Source organism: Ovis aries, chromosome 22 (genome assembly GCF_016772045.2).
Source record: "Ovis aries strain OAR_USU_Benz2616 breed Rambouillet chromosome 22, ARS-UI_Ramb_v3.0, whole genome shotgun sequence".
NCBI lineage: Eukaryota > Metazoa > Chordata > Mammalia > Artiodactyla > Bovidae > Ovis > Ovis aries.
In genome coordinates, this window is record NC_056075.1 from 21,985,983 (window position 1) to 22,001,598 (window position 15,616).

At 36.9% G+C, this 15,616-nt stretch overlaps 1 protein-coding gene across 14 annotated transcripts in view; it reads left to right on the forward strand.

The window, feature by feature from the left end:
• BTRC (beta-transducin repeat containing E3 ubiquitin protein ligase) overlaps positions 1 to 15,616 on the forward strand; it is a 182,670-nt gene that overhangs the window by 85,901 nt on the left and 81,153 nt on the right. For 2 of the 14 annotated variants that reach the window (XM_060405140.1, XM_060405139.1), the window contains exon 1: positions 1,751 to 11,570. The exons of 9 other annotated variants lie outside the window; for them this stretch is intronic. Coding sequence is in view for 1 of the 5 variants with exons in the window: in XM_060405139.1 (XP_060261122.1) it covers positions 11,535 to 11,570 (36 nt within the window). In the remaining 4 variants the exon portion in view is untranslated. Of the gene's footprint in view, positions 1 to 1,750; positions 11,571 to 15,616 lie in introns of those variants that run through there. 3 more of the 14 variants (XM_042238879.2, XM_042238878.2, XM_042238880.2) reach the window with 3 other exon arrangements.

Consider the following 15,616-nt stretch of genomic DNA (forward strand, 5'->3'; position numbering starts at 1 on the left):
AGCAAAGGCTATAAAGCAAAATGTGATGTTTGATTTCTTATTGGTAAGTTTCTATTCTTTAAGGCATACCCTTCAGGACCTATGCTGAACCATGTTATTCACCGTTGGAAACCAAAAATCTATATAAGTCAATGAGTGGAAATGATATTTGTAATTTTAAAGACCTGAAAATTCATTATGACTTAGTATAATTAGTGGAAAAGCCCACAGCATAACAAACCCACAGAATAATAATTTCTTAGTAATAAGGGAAAAAGGTGATTAAATAAGGGACGATGCACAATAGAAATATACACCTAAACATAAATCTTAACCTAGCCCATTGTGGTTTCCACAAATTTACTTATTTACTTGGGATGGTTTTATTTTCACTCCAAAATGGATAGGCATTTTGGGGATATTATAGTTTATCAACTTTAAAGGACCCCTAAATTTCTTTTACAATATTGTTGAATTGTAATAAAATGAGAATATACTAAAGCAGGGAAGACATCCAAGGTGATGAAAGTCATTTAGCAGGAAAAAAAACTCAGGAACAGGAATGACAAATAACTTTTGCAGAGAGAGGGATTTTGGCATACATCGTAAGGGTTCTATAGTTCTCAATCCCATTTTGAGAAATCAGAAAGATCTGCGGAATGCAGATGTCCTTGAGTTACAAAAATAACCAGATGTCCTTATTAGTAGAAGCAAATGTTTGCCTCTTAATTCACACAAAAGTATATGCATAGGGTCTCTGGATGAAATGTTGTGTAAATATGGCAGCAAAGAAAATTGTGGTGTGAAAGGATCTGTCCTAAACATATAAGCATAAAGGTTCTATCTTGAAAAGGAAAACAAATTATTTCAGATTCATGTAGGTTTAAAAGTAAGAGAAGTAAATTAAACTATTTATACTTTTGTTCACCATGATAGGTGGGTTTTTATTATTATTATATATGCCTTTTAATCCCAAATACCCCTGCTGAATTTTTATTCATTTTACTGTACTTGTTTAGCTACTTTGTACCTTTTCATTGTGTTTTAAACAGTAAAACCATATGCATGAAACTCATTTTTTTCTGAGCAAATGATAGTCGTCTTGGTTGCAGTAGTATATAAATGCACCCTTTGCAAGCCTATTGGGATTTTTAAAATATTAAGCCATATTGTTAGAAATAGATGTGGTTTGGTGACTGTTAAGCAGAATAAAGTATAAAAAAATTACTTGTAAAGGCAAGGTATGAAGTTTTTCTGTTTGTTTTTAAATCAGGCCTTTAGAGTCAAAAAATCCTTTAGCGTTTAAATGGACTATTGCTTCTGATGTGGAGCATATTAACATAATTACAGACTCTTTTATATAGTACTCATAGTTATTGCTAAGTTAACGTTCAAACCTTTGATTAAGAGGTCACAAAGCTGAATGTGTTCAGACAGCTGTGTAATATCTCTCCTGTTCACAAAACAGAACTGTTCTGGCTTTTTTTTTTTTTCCTGTTTCTCATATTTATTGATAGAAATCTTTCCTCCCATACTAGCTATTCTTTTAATGGTGAAATATTAAAATGCTGTATTATGATACATTCTGTAACTTGAAAGTTAACAAAAGCAGCTCTGCTCCTTCATCTCCTTGCCTTGTCACTCCCTGGTGCAGCTCTCTCTTCCATCCTTCTTATCAGAGTATCTCAGTGCTTAGTTGAGCTTGTTTATCTTAAAAGAGCAGGAGGCAGGCTTTTAGGGAGTAAAAGCTGCATGTTCCAGTATAACAGGCACCAATGCTGTTTGACTTGAAAAACATTTGATCTCTTACATTAACAGCCATGTCACTGTAATAGGACTACAGCCGGGCTGTTGTTCAGTTTTCTATTATTTTAGCTTTGAAATAACTGTTAGAACTGCTCCAAAATCTCCGTGTTTAAAATTATATATTGGCTGTCCCTCCAGGACTCGTAAGTAAACAAGGTGATGTGTGTGGCCAGAGGCAACATATTTTGTTAGCTTTGTTTTAAATAAGAACTTTCCCTATCTAAAGGTGGTTTTTGTCTGATCCCTGATAGTGCGGCATGACTTTGCTTTTGTAAATTTGTGTATCTTTAAACGGATCATTTTTGGTTTTTAATGTGTGTGCTCAGTAACTATTAATTATGAACTTTAATATTTTTCTCAAATAATGAAGCATTTAGTTTTCTCATGAAGCTTAACTTGCAATAACCCTGCACACTTTCCCTAAGTACAGCAGTTTGTGCAGCAGTTGTTGAAAATGGGCAAGCAAGGATTTAAGGGGTATTATGTTTGTTAGACTTAAATATTATTTCATTTTATTTTAAAATATTCAGTTCTTGGTAATTTCTGTGACAGAGATTGTTGGTTGGTTGGAATCAAGTAGCAGTATTTAAAGAACGGAAAATAAAATTTGTAAAATCGGGTGGTTATTCTCTTCCTTTTTAAGAGTACCTCACATTGTAACAGCAATAGAATGGCAGCTTATTGTAGTAGTGGTAGAATGGCAGCAGACAGTTTACTCCTTCCTTTTTTCCTTCCTCTAACTATCTGTTTTCAAGAACCTAGTTTGTTTCCCTGTTCTAATTCATTTCTCATATGATACAGCATTGCCAGACTACCGGGCCCTTTCTTTGCATTTTACCTAAAATACATATATCAGCCAGCACAAGCATAATTGGTTGAAAGGCAGCCATCTATCTGAGGAGTTCTTCTAAATACTGAATGTGTCATGTGCTTTGACATGACATATCTGTAATATCTGAATACAGAAAGCACTTTTTGCGTTAGCTGTAGGTGTTGAAGCAGTAGTGTGTTTTAAGAATGTGAGCTGTGCAAATTCTAGCTTGTGAGGTAATGACAAGTGTTTGCCTGCATAGACAATATATTTTTCCCCTTGAGGTACCCACACACCTAGTTTCCCTCAAGCTCATCATCTCTGTCAGGTTAATCAATAGGCACCGTATGGCAGAGGGTCAGTAATCAGTGTCATCGTGCCTTTAAATCGTGTTGAAAATTTGCTTAAAGCCTGGGCCAATTAACATCGAGATGATGAATGGATGGGAAGATGGGAAGAGCCTGACGCTCAGGGGCTTTGTGAGGAGGAGATGCTCAGCTGTTGAGCAGCAGACACCAGCGAATAAAATCAGCCATTCATGTGAGCTCAGTCCACCCACTCTTAATGATAATGTCAATCTAGCAAAATATATACACATTGGAGTTGTCACGAGTTCATAAATCAAAGGAGTTTGTCAAAGGCATTCAGATTAACGAGGCAGCAGCAATAACAAGTCAAATTTGCATAGAGAATTGCTCGAATCTCAGTAAATTATGATCCTGTTTTTCATTTGATTATTTGCTAATGTCTCAAGAGGGAGAATGATTATATTAGCATGCAAAATCTACTCCAGAAGTAGAAATCTGAGGTATAGAAGACCAGCACACTATGACAATTAATCAGTTTCTGCATACTAGCATAAATGCACAAGGCCCAGAAATGAACTTCTTTTTTATTATTATTTCTCCTTGCCACTGATCCAAATGGTTCAGCTTGACAGAGACTTTATATTGCTTTAACAGTGTTTTGAATTGTGCCTGCAGGCAAGACATAGTTATGCAGCTATAACCAACCTATCCATCTGCCAACCAGATTGGAATTCTCCTATCCAAGGCTTCCATTAACCCCCACTGACAGCTCCAAACAGGATTAAGAATTTGGAAGCATAAAAAAATAGTTGTTCTTTGCAAATATACACAATCCCTTTGCATTTTGAGAAAGGCTGCATCTGTGTTTTATAATTAGTGTTGGACAGTGTAGCAGAGGGGAAAACCTACTTGGTGTCTTTTGGACTTTTGTCACAGGGAGTAAGGTGGTACTAATGGAAGTTCTGTGTTTGGTTGCCCCCGAGAGTGCTTTCCATTCCATCCAGTTCCTAATACTGTGCTTGGATTGGTGTATTACTAGAAAATATCACTTCTGGGAAACTTTAACTGGTGGATCTTGTTGAAGTTGAGCAACATAGGGAGGCTTTGAGGTGGCTGTGGTTTAGTAGAATATGTCAAATGATAAACATGCTGGGGAAGCAATGTGTGTGAGAACATGCCAGAGAATGTTATCTTATGAGGACACTTGAGGCCCTCCCTAAAACTGATCCTAGAATAGTATGCTTCAACTTCTGAACTTGACCTAAGTTTTCTCCATTGTATCCTAGAAGAATTAATTAAAATTTGTTTAAACACACAATATACACACTACACCCGCCACCCCCAGACACACCTTTTTTTGTCACCTTTCATTGAATAGTTTGAAAGACTTTTATCCATGTAGCTAACTCAAACTTGCAGAAGGATAATTGTTCCTATTTTTGAAAATTGCAGGTCATATATATTTTTGGAGGTTATAATTAGTTCCAAATCATATAATAAGATAATGAGAAAAATATTAATCCAATTACTGATTTACAGATCAAGCCCATGCATAATATAATGTTTGCAACTAGCTATAGAAATTGGCCTCAAGATTTTTCTCTTTACATGGGTTATCATTTTACATAATGATAAACAACTGATTCAAAATCAGAGTTTTAATTCACCACAATTTGCCTGCTTTGCTAAAATGATACAGTTTTTCCTGGCTATAGAGACCATTGAATTCTCCCAGTGAAGAGTTGTGGCATAGGTGGAAAACATTACTTCTAGTTTTAGAGCCGCTTATTTTATTTATAGCAGATGTCTTTTCAAACAGGCTTAGGCTGTTGCACCATCCAACCTTGAGCAAGATGCTTACTCAAAGATTATTATGAGCCATTATGAGTGGCTTGACTTTTCATCACTGTGTAAATTAGTTTAGTTTTTTATTTGATTATATAATCAACTCTTAATTATCCATGTCATCAGGAGTTGTGTGTTCGAATAGATAACTGAAAACAGTAAATAAGCCACTTACTAGGTAATGGAGAATATTGCTCCATCCATAAACCTCTGAAAAGCTAGGAATGCTTTACCAACTGAAGAACTTTTCCTTCTTAATGAAGGGTTGGCAAACTTTATTTGTAAAGGATCAGATAATAAACATTTGAGGTTTTGTGGTCCGTAGGATCTCTGTCCTGACTACCCACCTCTGCCATTGCAGTGTAAAAGCAGCCACAGATAAATGGTAATAAATGAGGATGGCTAAGTTTCAATAAAACTATTTAGAGCAGGGGCTTACAAACTCCTCCTGTAAATTATACTGGCATTAAATTGATAGAATGATAAGACTGTAGTTGACTCTCACTTTGAAGTTTCTCTGCTGTGGAAACCATTTTTAAAGCTAGCTGGATGGTGTGGGTGTAGGGTTTCAATTATATATTAAGACCTTATTATCTGTATATTATGTAATGTGTTGGGAGGTAGAGGGAACTGCCGGGGTCCAGCCCCGGGGTATCCAGGGAATTCGAAGCGGGGACAGAGTTGGCAAGGAAAAACTATTTATTTAGAAATATAAAGAGAGATTAGGAAAGAATAGTGTAGTAGGAAAATTAGTGGAGAAAAGAGGCTGAACAACTTGGTTTACGTGGAAAACCAATAAAGTTCCAAGACAAGGAACTTGCACCGTCTACGTAGGCCACCGGCGCCCACTTGAATATCGGAGGGTGCCCTGCCTTGGGCTCCCTCTTGTATGGGTCTTAGAAGCCAGGGCAAATAAGTAGACACGGTGAGCCTCCATGCTCCAGATGGGAATTCAGCCAGAAAAGGGAGAAAAGAACGACATGGGGGAGCCAAGCATTGGTGCCAGACCCACAACTTTATTTTCAAAAGTAGCTTATATACCCCAAGTTGTACATAAAGAAATAATGGAATATGCAGAGTTATGCAGGGGCAGCAGTCCTGACCCTTATTGAGACCAGGCTTTCTTTTTGCATACCTTCCTGTATACAAAAGGTCTCAGGTGGTTTACATTATCTTCTGGCCAGGGGACCTGTTAACATTTTTATGGCTCTTTTCCTAGATAAATGTCTATCAACCAAAAAACTCTTTTTCCCTTGAAGTGTTTTTTTTTTTTAATCTGCATCACCCTCAAAGTACTAAATAAAGTTACATCCCTGTAGAACAAAGGTGCAGTGGGTTATAACAAAGAAAGTACTTAACTCAAAGATCTAACGTTGCTAATACCAGGTCTACTACCTGTTTTTTCTACATGCCAACTATATCTACAAATAAAAGAGATGAAAATTTGGCAGCAAGTATTGGCTCAACAAATGAAACCCTTAATCAGTCCTATTCTAATGATTTTGACTCCTCAGAAGCGCCTACATTCCTAGGATCTTTTAAGCTTACTGTGCCTCTCGCGGTCGGGAGGCCACAAACAATCACATGCACAGCTGTAAGAGTCCAGCAGGCAGGCTAGAAAGCCATCAGAGGGGTTTTTGGATTGAAACACTCGTATTATGCCCAGGAGATTTGTTATCTAAAAGCTCTAAATTAACTTTTTCCAGAAAAAGATGGTAGGGGAACCACCCCCTGTTAATGTCAGAAGAGTAGGTGGAAAGCATAACACAGTAAAGCAGGCAGACTCTGGTTTTGGGGGGTGGATGCTCGGGAACAGGGGGTCTCCTGAGGCTCGATCCCACCTTTGCGTATGCCGAGCCTCCTTCCTCATGACCTTTGCCACAGGTGGAGTTCTCACGCTGGCTCCAGGCAGGGAACCACAAAGACTGTCCAGTAAGCTTTCAGTCTTATTGGGTACTTGAGAGTAAATACAAACATTCATCTATTTAAGTGCCAAACTGTGTGGACCAAATAAAAATGTTAAGAAATTTCCAGTAAGATAAGATAGAATAGTTGTATACTTTCTTAGAGGAGAAGAAGTTGAAGCTCATTTTAAAAATGGGTAGGACTTGAATTGATCAAGTAATTGTGTTTATAATTCTAGACTAGTGTTAATAAGGATCCTTCTAGCTTGGAAATTTCAAGACCAAATTATGTTTATGAGACTCTGAAGAGACTTGTTTAACTAGGGCGGAAAAAAGTAAAAGTATGTTGAGGGAAATAACTTGATATAATGTAGCAGAAAATTCTGAAAGATCTTAAAAACCAGGCCTAGAACTTCATATTTGATTTCATGGAAACAAAGAGCCACTATAAATTTTTGAAGAAGAAATTAGTGGTGGTTAAGAAAGGTTAATCTGGCAATAGTGCTCAATCTAATAAACAGTTAAAAACTCATATTATGCTCTCAAGCTTTGTGGGAAAGATTGAAAGCAAAGGAGAAGAGGGTGGCAGAGGATGAGATGATTAGATAGCATCACTGACTCAACAGACATGAATCTGGGCAAACTCCGGGAGATAGTGAAGGACAGGGGAGCCTGACATGCTTCACAGTCCATGGAGTTACTAAGAGTCAGATATGACTTAGCAACTGAACAACAACTACTGGAAAGTGAAGGGGAAAAAGAAACTGGCCCTGCCCTGAAGAAACCTACAATGCAAGGTTGGGGTGGAAAGCTTGTTCATACAGAGATATAATAGAGAAATAAACAATGTTTCCAAATAGAAATAAAGTGCTAATTCGAGTGCTTTTCTTATTTTGAAGAATGATAACATGTAAATGGTGCAGGAGACTTTAATGGAAATCGGCCTAATTGTGGATGCTATCTGTACTAAGAAGTTTGGATTTATCCTGTAGGTGACAGAGAGCAATAAAAGGTTTTTAGCAGAGAAGTAGTCTTTTTAGAACAATGATTCCGACAGTAGTATATGAAATGGAGCAGATACAGATTTAGGCAAGGAGGCCAGAAGGCAATCTCAACAGTAGTAACACTGATAAGAGGAATTGGTGATCTAGAGTAAAATGCAAAACTAAGGTTAGATCTATCAAAATACATGACTCAAAGGAAAAATTGAAGACCTAAAATTGGTGTCAATCTATTTAAAGAAAAAAAAAGAAAAGGTGGGGATGGGAGGGATGAGTAAAAATTGACTCTGAGGATTTAAGTCTGGGATAGAAAGTTGAGAAGGAAAGAGCTAGCCTAAAGTGGGTGAGGATGGTAAAGAGTGCTTTAAATTTGGATATGTTGATTTTGAGATAGTTTTTTTTAATGTGATTCCTTTTTTCTTTTTTATTCACCTCCAGGTTACTTCTGGAAACATTTTATCCAAAACACATAACATCCTGAGATCTAACACATGAGCATTAGTAATATTTCATTTGACTTTTACCTACCAAGTCTGTTTTACTGACCATTTCTGTTACCAAGTCTGCATGTCTGCAGCTGTTATAACTCTAATGCTTCCAGTTTGAAGTTAAATTCAAAGTTGTCAGTGAGGCTTTTATTCTGCCCTTAAAAATTCTAAACTAGTGAATGCTGGGTTAAGGCATAAATATTCAAGTTAATATAAAAGGTAACAAGTTATATAGTATAAATATTTTAATGCTAATATTTATACAGTATTGTTGCTCCAGGACTACACAAACATTCTGCAAATAATTTACTATAATGAAATGTTCCATCTGAGTGTTGTGAATGAGTTGTTTTGAGCAGTCAGGTTTTTCTAGTTGGCTCAAGGTTAAGTGGTAAAATACAACTTTTATTTTTATTGAAGGAATTTTTTTCCCTCAGTTTATTTTTCATTTATCTGACTTCTGTTTTTCCATTTATTAACATATTTTCTTCTGGATTTCATCTGTTTGGTTAATTTTTATTTTGACATAATTTCAGATGTACAGAAAAGTTAAAAGAATAGTAAAAAATTAATAAATAAATAAAATCCCCTTATACTCTACATAGATTCTCCATATGTCAACACATTTGCTTGATCTCTATACATGAAGTGAAGTGAAGTGAAAGACTCAGTCGTGTCTGACTCTGCGACCCCATGGACTATACAGTCCATGAAATTTTCCAGGCAGCAGGTAACCCCTTCTCCAGGGGATCTTCCCAACCCAGGGATTGAACCCAGGTCTCCCACATTGCAGGCAATCAGTTCAGTTCAGTTCAGTCGCTGAGTCGTGTCTGACTCTTTGTGACCCAATGAACCACAACACGCCAGGCCTCCCTGTCCATCACCAACTCCCAGAATTTACCCAAACTCATGTCTATTGTGTCGGTGATGCCATCCATCTCATCCTCTGATGTCCCCTTCTCCTGCCTTCAATCTTTCCCAGCATCAGGATCTTTTCAGATGAGTCAGCTCTCCGCATCAGGTGGCCAAAGTATTGGAGTTTCAGCTTTAACGTCAGTCCCTCCAGTGAACACCCAGGACTGATCTCCTTTAGGATAGACTGGTTGGATCTCCTTGCAGTCCATTATAGGCATATACATATATATTAATGGGCTTCCCGGTGGCTCAGTGGCAAAGAATTTGCCTGCAATGCAGGAGGTGCAGGTTCAATCCCTGAGTCGGGAAAATCCCCTGGAGGATGGCATGGCAGCTCACTCCAGTATTCTTGCCTGCTGAATCCCATGGATAGAGGAACCTGGCAGGCTACAGTCCATAGGGTTCCAAAGAGTCAGACATGACTGAAACAACTTAGCATGCACACGTATATATTAATATCAATTTATTTATTATTTTTTCTGAGCTCTTTTAAAGTTAGTTGCAGACACATGTCCTTTTACCCCTAAATATTTTCATTGCATATTTCTAAGACCAAGGACATTCTTTAAATAACCACAGTACAAATGATGCAAATGAACTTATTTACAAGAAAAAATAAACTCACAGACATAGAAAACAAACCTAACCTAGGGTTACCTAGGGGGAAAGGGAGGAGGGGTTTTGGAATTTGGGATTAACACTACTACCATATATAAAATAGATAAACATAAGGACCTACTATATAGCACAAGGAACTATAGTTAATATCTTATAATAACTTGTAATGGAAAAGAATCTGAAAAAGAGTAAATATAAATGTATAGCTGAATCACTTTGCTGTGTACCTGATACACTGTAAATCAACAATACTTCAGTTTAAAAAAAAAAAAAACAAAACACCCCAGTCCAGACTGTCGAAGCCAGGAAGTTGAATGTATAAACAGACTTTGGTACATCCATACAGTGCTACTGCTTGCCAATAAAAAGGAAAGAACTGCTGAAATATGAAAGAACACAAATAAATCTCACAAATGAATGTATTTATTATGTTAGGTGAGAAGACAAACTCAAAAAATCACATACTATATGATTCATTGTATGATGCCCTAGAAAAGACAGAATTATTGAGACAAATAATAAATCAGTGATCCCTAGGGGAAGGAGTTGACTATATCAAGGGGAATTTGGAAGGTAATGTAACTGCTTTACATTTTGATTGTGATGGTGGTTATATAACTTTATGGTTTTCTCAAAACTCAGTAGAACTATACACCAAAAAAAATTGTTTTTCCACATGTTAATTTTAAAAGTAGAGAAACAATCAGGAAATTAACATTGATATGATGTTATTAGTTCATCTAATAGACTTCTTCCAAATTTTTCCAAAAACCTTATATCATAATGCCCACTCAATAACTGCCTGTCAAGAACAGATGAAGTAAAGGGTGGAGAAGAAAATTGTGGATATGGGCTCGATAGTCCTTACTCACCCGGTTAGGCTCAGATCACTTATTTTTCACTATATAATTCAGTGCAGAGGAGTTTACCATCAATTTTGTTTCAGCTCCTCCCCCCACCAAATAACTTCAGATCACAGGCTATATTCAGTTTTCTCTTTTTAGTTTTCTTTAACCTGTAGCAGTTCCTTAGTCTTCCTTTGTATTTTATGACCTTGACACTTTTTTGTAGGTACAAACTAGAAAAATTCTAAGATTTCCCTCAATTCAGCCTAGTCTGTTGTTTCTCATGAGCAGATTGAGGTTATATGTTTTGGGCAAGGTTACCTCAGAAGTAATAATGTGGTGTTCTCAGTATATCATATCAAGAGGCACATAATGTTAAGGTGTTTTCTACCAGATCTCTCTTCTGTGAGGCTATTTTTTCTTTTGTAATTATTACGTATCTTATGTAGAAATATTTTGAGATTATGTGATTACCCTCTTATTTGTCACCTGCTAATTTGTATGAAAACTAAGATCATGGCATCTAGTCCCATCACTTCCTGGGAAATAGATGCGGAAACAGTGGAAAACAGTGTCAGACTTTATTTTGGGGGGCTCCAAAATCACTGCAGTCACCATCTGCAGTGAAATTAAAAGACGCTTACTCCTTGGAAGGAAAATTATGACCAACCTAGATAGCATATTAAAAAGCAGAGACATTACTTTGCCAACTAAGGTCTGTCTAGTCAAGGCTATGGTTTTTCCAGTGGTCATGTATGGATGTGAGAGTTGGACTGTGAAGAAAGCTGAGCGCCGAAGAATTGATGCTTTTGAACTGTGGTGTTGGAGAAGACTCTTGAGAGTCCCTTGGACTGCAAGGAGATCCAACCAGTCCATTCTAAAGGAGATCAGTCCTGGGTGTTCATTGGAAGGACTGATGCTGAAGCTCAAACTCCAGTACTTTGGCCACCTCATGTGAAGAGTTGACTCATTGGAAAAGACCCTGATGCTGGGAGGGATTGGGGATGACAGAGGATGAGATGGCTGGATGGCATCACTGACTCAATGGATGTAAGTTTGGGTGAACTCTGGGAGTTGGTGATGGACAGGGAGGCCTGGCGTGCCGCGATTGATGGGGTCGCAGAGTCGGACACGACTGAGTGAACTGAACTGAACTGAATTTGTATGATGAGTCTTACCTGCATCTTTTAGTTACCCATAAGTAGAACTTAATTTAGCTTGATTGGACATAATTTAGACTTGGACATAATTTAGCTTGATATGACCAAGGGCAGTTGTGAATATTGCTTATTGGAATGCACCATAGTTAAAGATACAAGGAATAACTGTGCTACCGAACTAGGTGATGTTGGAGAGCACAGTCTTTGAGAACCACCAAGGTGACTATCAGGTATGTTGGCTGCTTAATCATTCCCGGCCATCCTCAAGACTGTAGAGCTATTAATTTCTTATTCTCTGGCTTTCTGGCTCTCCTCTTCACTCTGAGGTGGGTACCTTACTCCTTGCTTCTGATAACATGACTGTTTAATGTTACTACCTCTGTTTTAAGCAACAAAATAATTGAATTTTTTGAATTGATTGAATTGAATTGATTTGTTTTCTCATGGTGGATGGTCCAGTAAAAGTAAAAAATGATTAAAAGAAGTCGGGAAAAAGAGCAAAAAATGTTGGGTTAAATGATCTAAAAAAGAACTAGCTGTAACAGTGTTTTTCTCCTTTTCCTGCTTGTTAATGTTAAAGTTACCCTTTTTTTTAAAACAACAAAATAATATATATATCCTTTGCCCTGATGGGATGGAGAAGGGAAAGGAGCTCCTCTTCAGCTCTGTGTTCTGCTCTAAGGTAGTAATCATCCTTTAGCTCCCTTTATCTTTTAATACCTTAGACATTCTTATAATGCTCACTCAGTAGTTTCCCATCTAAATCAGGAAAAATAGAGGGTCAGGAAGAAGAAAATTGCTGATTTGGGCTAGATAGCCACTGAGCACCGAAGAATTGATGCTTTTGAACTGTGATGTTGGACAAGACTCTTGGACTGCAAGGAGATCCAACCAGTCAATCCTAAAGGAAATTAGTCCTGCATATCCATTGGAAGGACTGATGCTGAAGCTGAAGCTCCAATACTTTGGCCACCTGATTCGAAGAACTGACTCATTGGAAAAAACCCTGATGCTGGGAAAGATTGAAGGCAGGAGGAAAGGGGGATGACAGAGGATGAGATGGTTGGATGGCTTCACTGATGGACAGGGAAGCCTAGCGTCCTGCAGTCTATGGGGTCGCAGAGAGTTGGACACAACTGAACAACTGAACTGAACTGACTCATTGCATTAGGTTAAGATCACAGGTTTTTTTGCTAGGTAATTGCCATCAATTTTGTTTCATCCAAAGCACCTGTAGAGTAAAAATGTGATTTATAATGTCTTCATTATAACAGACTTTCACCAGAAAGTAATTAAGCTTCCAACTTTATTATGATGACATTTAAAAAAAAAACAATTAATTTTGAAATATAGGACCTTATTGAACTAAACAGGTTTAGGTGATCTGAAATGGTATTTTATTTAAAGGAGGGTGTGTAACTTCATGGACTGGGAAGTAGTTACTTAACAGATTACAAGTTACTAAAATTGAATACTGGCTTAATTGAATACAATTCATTTGTATCGGAGAGTAAAAGTAGTTAGAATTCTGAAGTTATTGAGCCTCTATCCCTAGCTTGTAACATAACATTTTTTTCCTTTTCTTTGTATTGATTTTAGGGACCTTTAATGTAAAGTGATCATTACAAATGTAAAATATCAAGTTAAACCTCATAAGAGATTTCTGGCCAGAAGGAATACCTTAGTGTGCTGGCCTATCAAGGTGTGACACAGAAGGCACACAGATGTTAGCCATAGAGGGCCTCTTGATACAAATGGAAAAAAATGTATACTATCTAAGTTTAAAACACCATTATGATCCTGTATTCAATTTCATACTTGTATGAAATTTTTCAGATAAACTCATGTTGGATATAATTTTTGGATCTGAAAGTAACTCTTCAGAATATGATGATTATATGTAATATAATGAGTAAATCAGCTGCAGTATTTCTAAAATACTAACATTACACACGTAATTGGATGAGAGCATGGCAACCTACTCCAGTATTCTTGTCTGGAGAATCCCATGGACAGAAGAGCCAGGCGGGCTATGTCCACAGGGTCGCAAAGAGTTAGTCACGACTGAAGTGACTTAGCACACACTCATACATGTAATTGTGGAAAATAGAGCCCAAATAGTGTGTATTTCAGTTTTCTGTATTTTGCCTTGCAGATAGTGATTTACATGTGTTGGTTACCAGACTTTTTTCAGTTGTTTTTTAGTGTGGTAAAATACACATAAAATTTATCATCTTAACCATTTTAAAAGTATACAGTTCAGTGATATTAAATACATTCATAATATTGTGCAACCATCACCCCCATTCATCTCCATAACTCTTCATCTGGTTAAACTGAAACTCTACCCATTGAACAACAATTCCCCATTCCTTCCTTCTCATAGCCCCTGGTAACCAACATTCTACCTTCTGTATGTATGATTTTGAATACTCTTAAGTGTGTTATGTCAGTGGAATCATATTGTATTTATCTTTTTATGACTAGCTTATTTCACTTAGTATAATGTCTTAAAGATTCAACAATTTTGTGGTGTCAGAATTTCCTTCCTTTTTAAGGCTGAATATTGTTCCATTGTAAGTATATACTGCATTTTACTTAACCATTCATCCATCAGCGTACACTTGCATTGCTTCCATGTTTTAGCTGTTGTGGATAATGCTGCCACAAACACAGATGTACAAATATCTCTTTAAGATTCCCCCTTCAGTTCTTTTGAGTATGTACTCAGGTGGAATTGTTGGATCATATAGTAGTTCCTTTTTTAATTCTTTGAGAAACCATACTGTTTCCCATAGCAGATATACCATTTTACATTCCCCCCAAAGATGCCCCAAAGTTGCAGTTTTTCAACAGCCTTATCAATACCTGTTATTTTTTGCTTGTTTGTTTTTGACAGTAGCCTACCTAATGAATGTGTGGTACCTTGTAGTTTTGCTGTTCATTTATGAAATGAGTAGTGATACTGAATATCCTTTCATGTGCTTGTTGACCATTTGTATATATTCTTGGGTAAATGTTCAAGTCCTTCATCCACTTTTGAATCAGGTGGTTCTGTTTTTTGTTGTTGAGTTTTTACAACATCTATATTCTGGATGTTAATTCTTTATCAGATAAATAATTTGCAATCTTCCCCCCCCCTTTTTTATGGGTTGCCTTTTTACTCTGTTCATATTTAGAACTCTGAATTTGCTTCTAACTGAATGTTATTTCCCTCTTTTTTAAGTATTAAACATCTCATTGACTTTTTTTCTCATTGACATTTTAGGGTCTTCTAACTGCTGTTTGAGTTTATAGTGGCAAGAGTGGATTTTAACTGTTAAACCCTGATTAAATTTTATTGCTTTGAGCTAACTAAGCACTATTTTTAATAAAATCAAATCTGAGAAGAGAGGAAGAGAAATAACTAAATTTTTTAGGATCTGACTTAGAGAACTTAGACCAGTCAAACTTTACTATGGTTTAAAACTAATTAAGAGAAGGCAGTAATCCTTGCTTAAGTTGTTATCAGCTAAATATGAGTGAAGTCGCTCAGTCGTGTCCGACTCTTTGCAACCCCATGGACTGTAGCATACCGGGCTTCTCCGTCCATGGAATTTTCCAGGCAGGAGTACTAGAGTGGGTTGCCATTTCTTTCTCCAGGGGATCTTCCCAACCCAGGGATCAAACCCAGGTCTCCGGGATTGCAGGCAGATGCTTTACCCTCTGGAACTTTTTCGTGTCCAGTGCCAACCTGCATTTCTAAAGAAGGATAAACTAGACTCATAATGAATATGATCTGCTGGGCAGTGCTTAAATAAAGATGAAATACTTTCCCACCTAGGTCCCTACATACATTTATTTATATACATGGGCATATGTTTTCCTTTACATAAGTGTATGTCTATATGTATATAAATCTTCATATGAACAAATGCATAAATATACACGGTATTC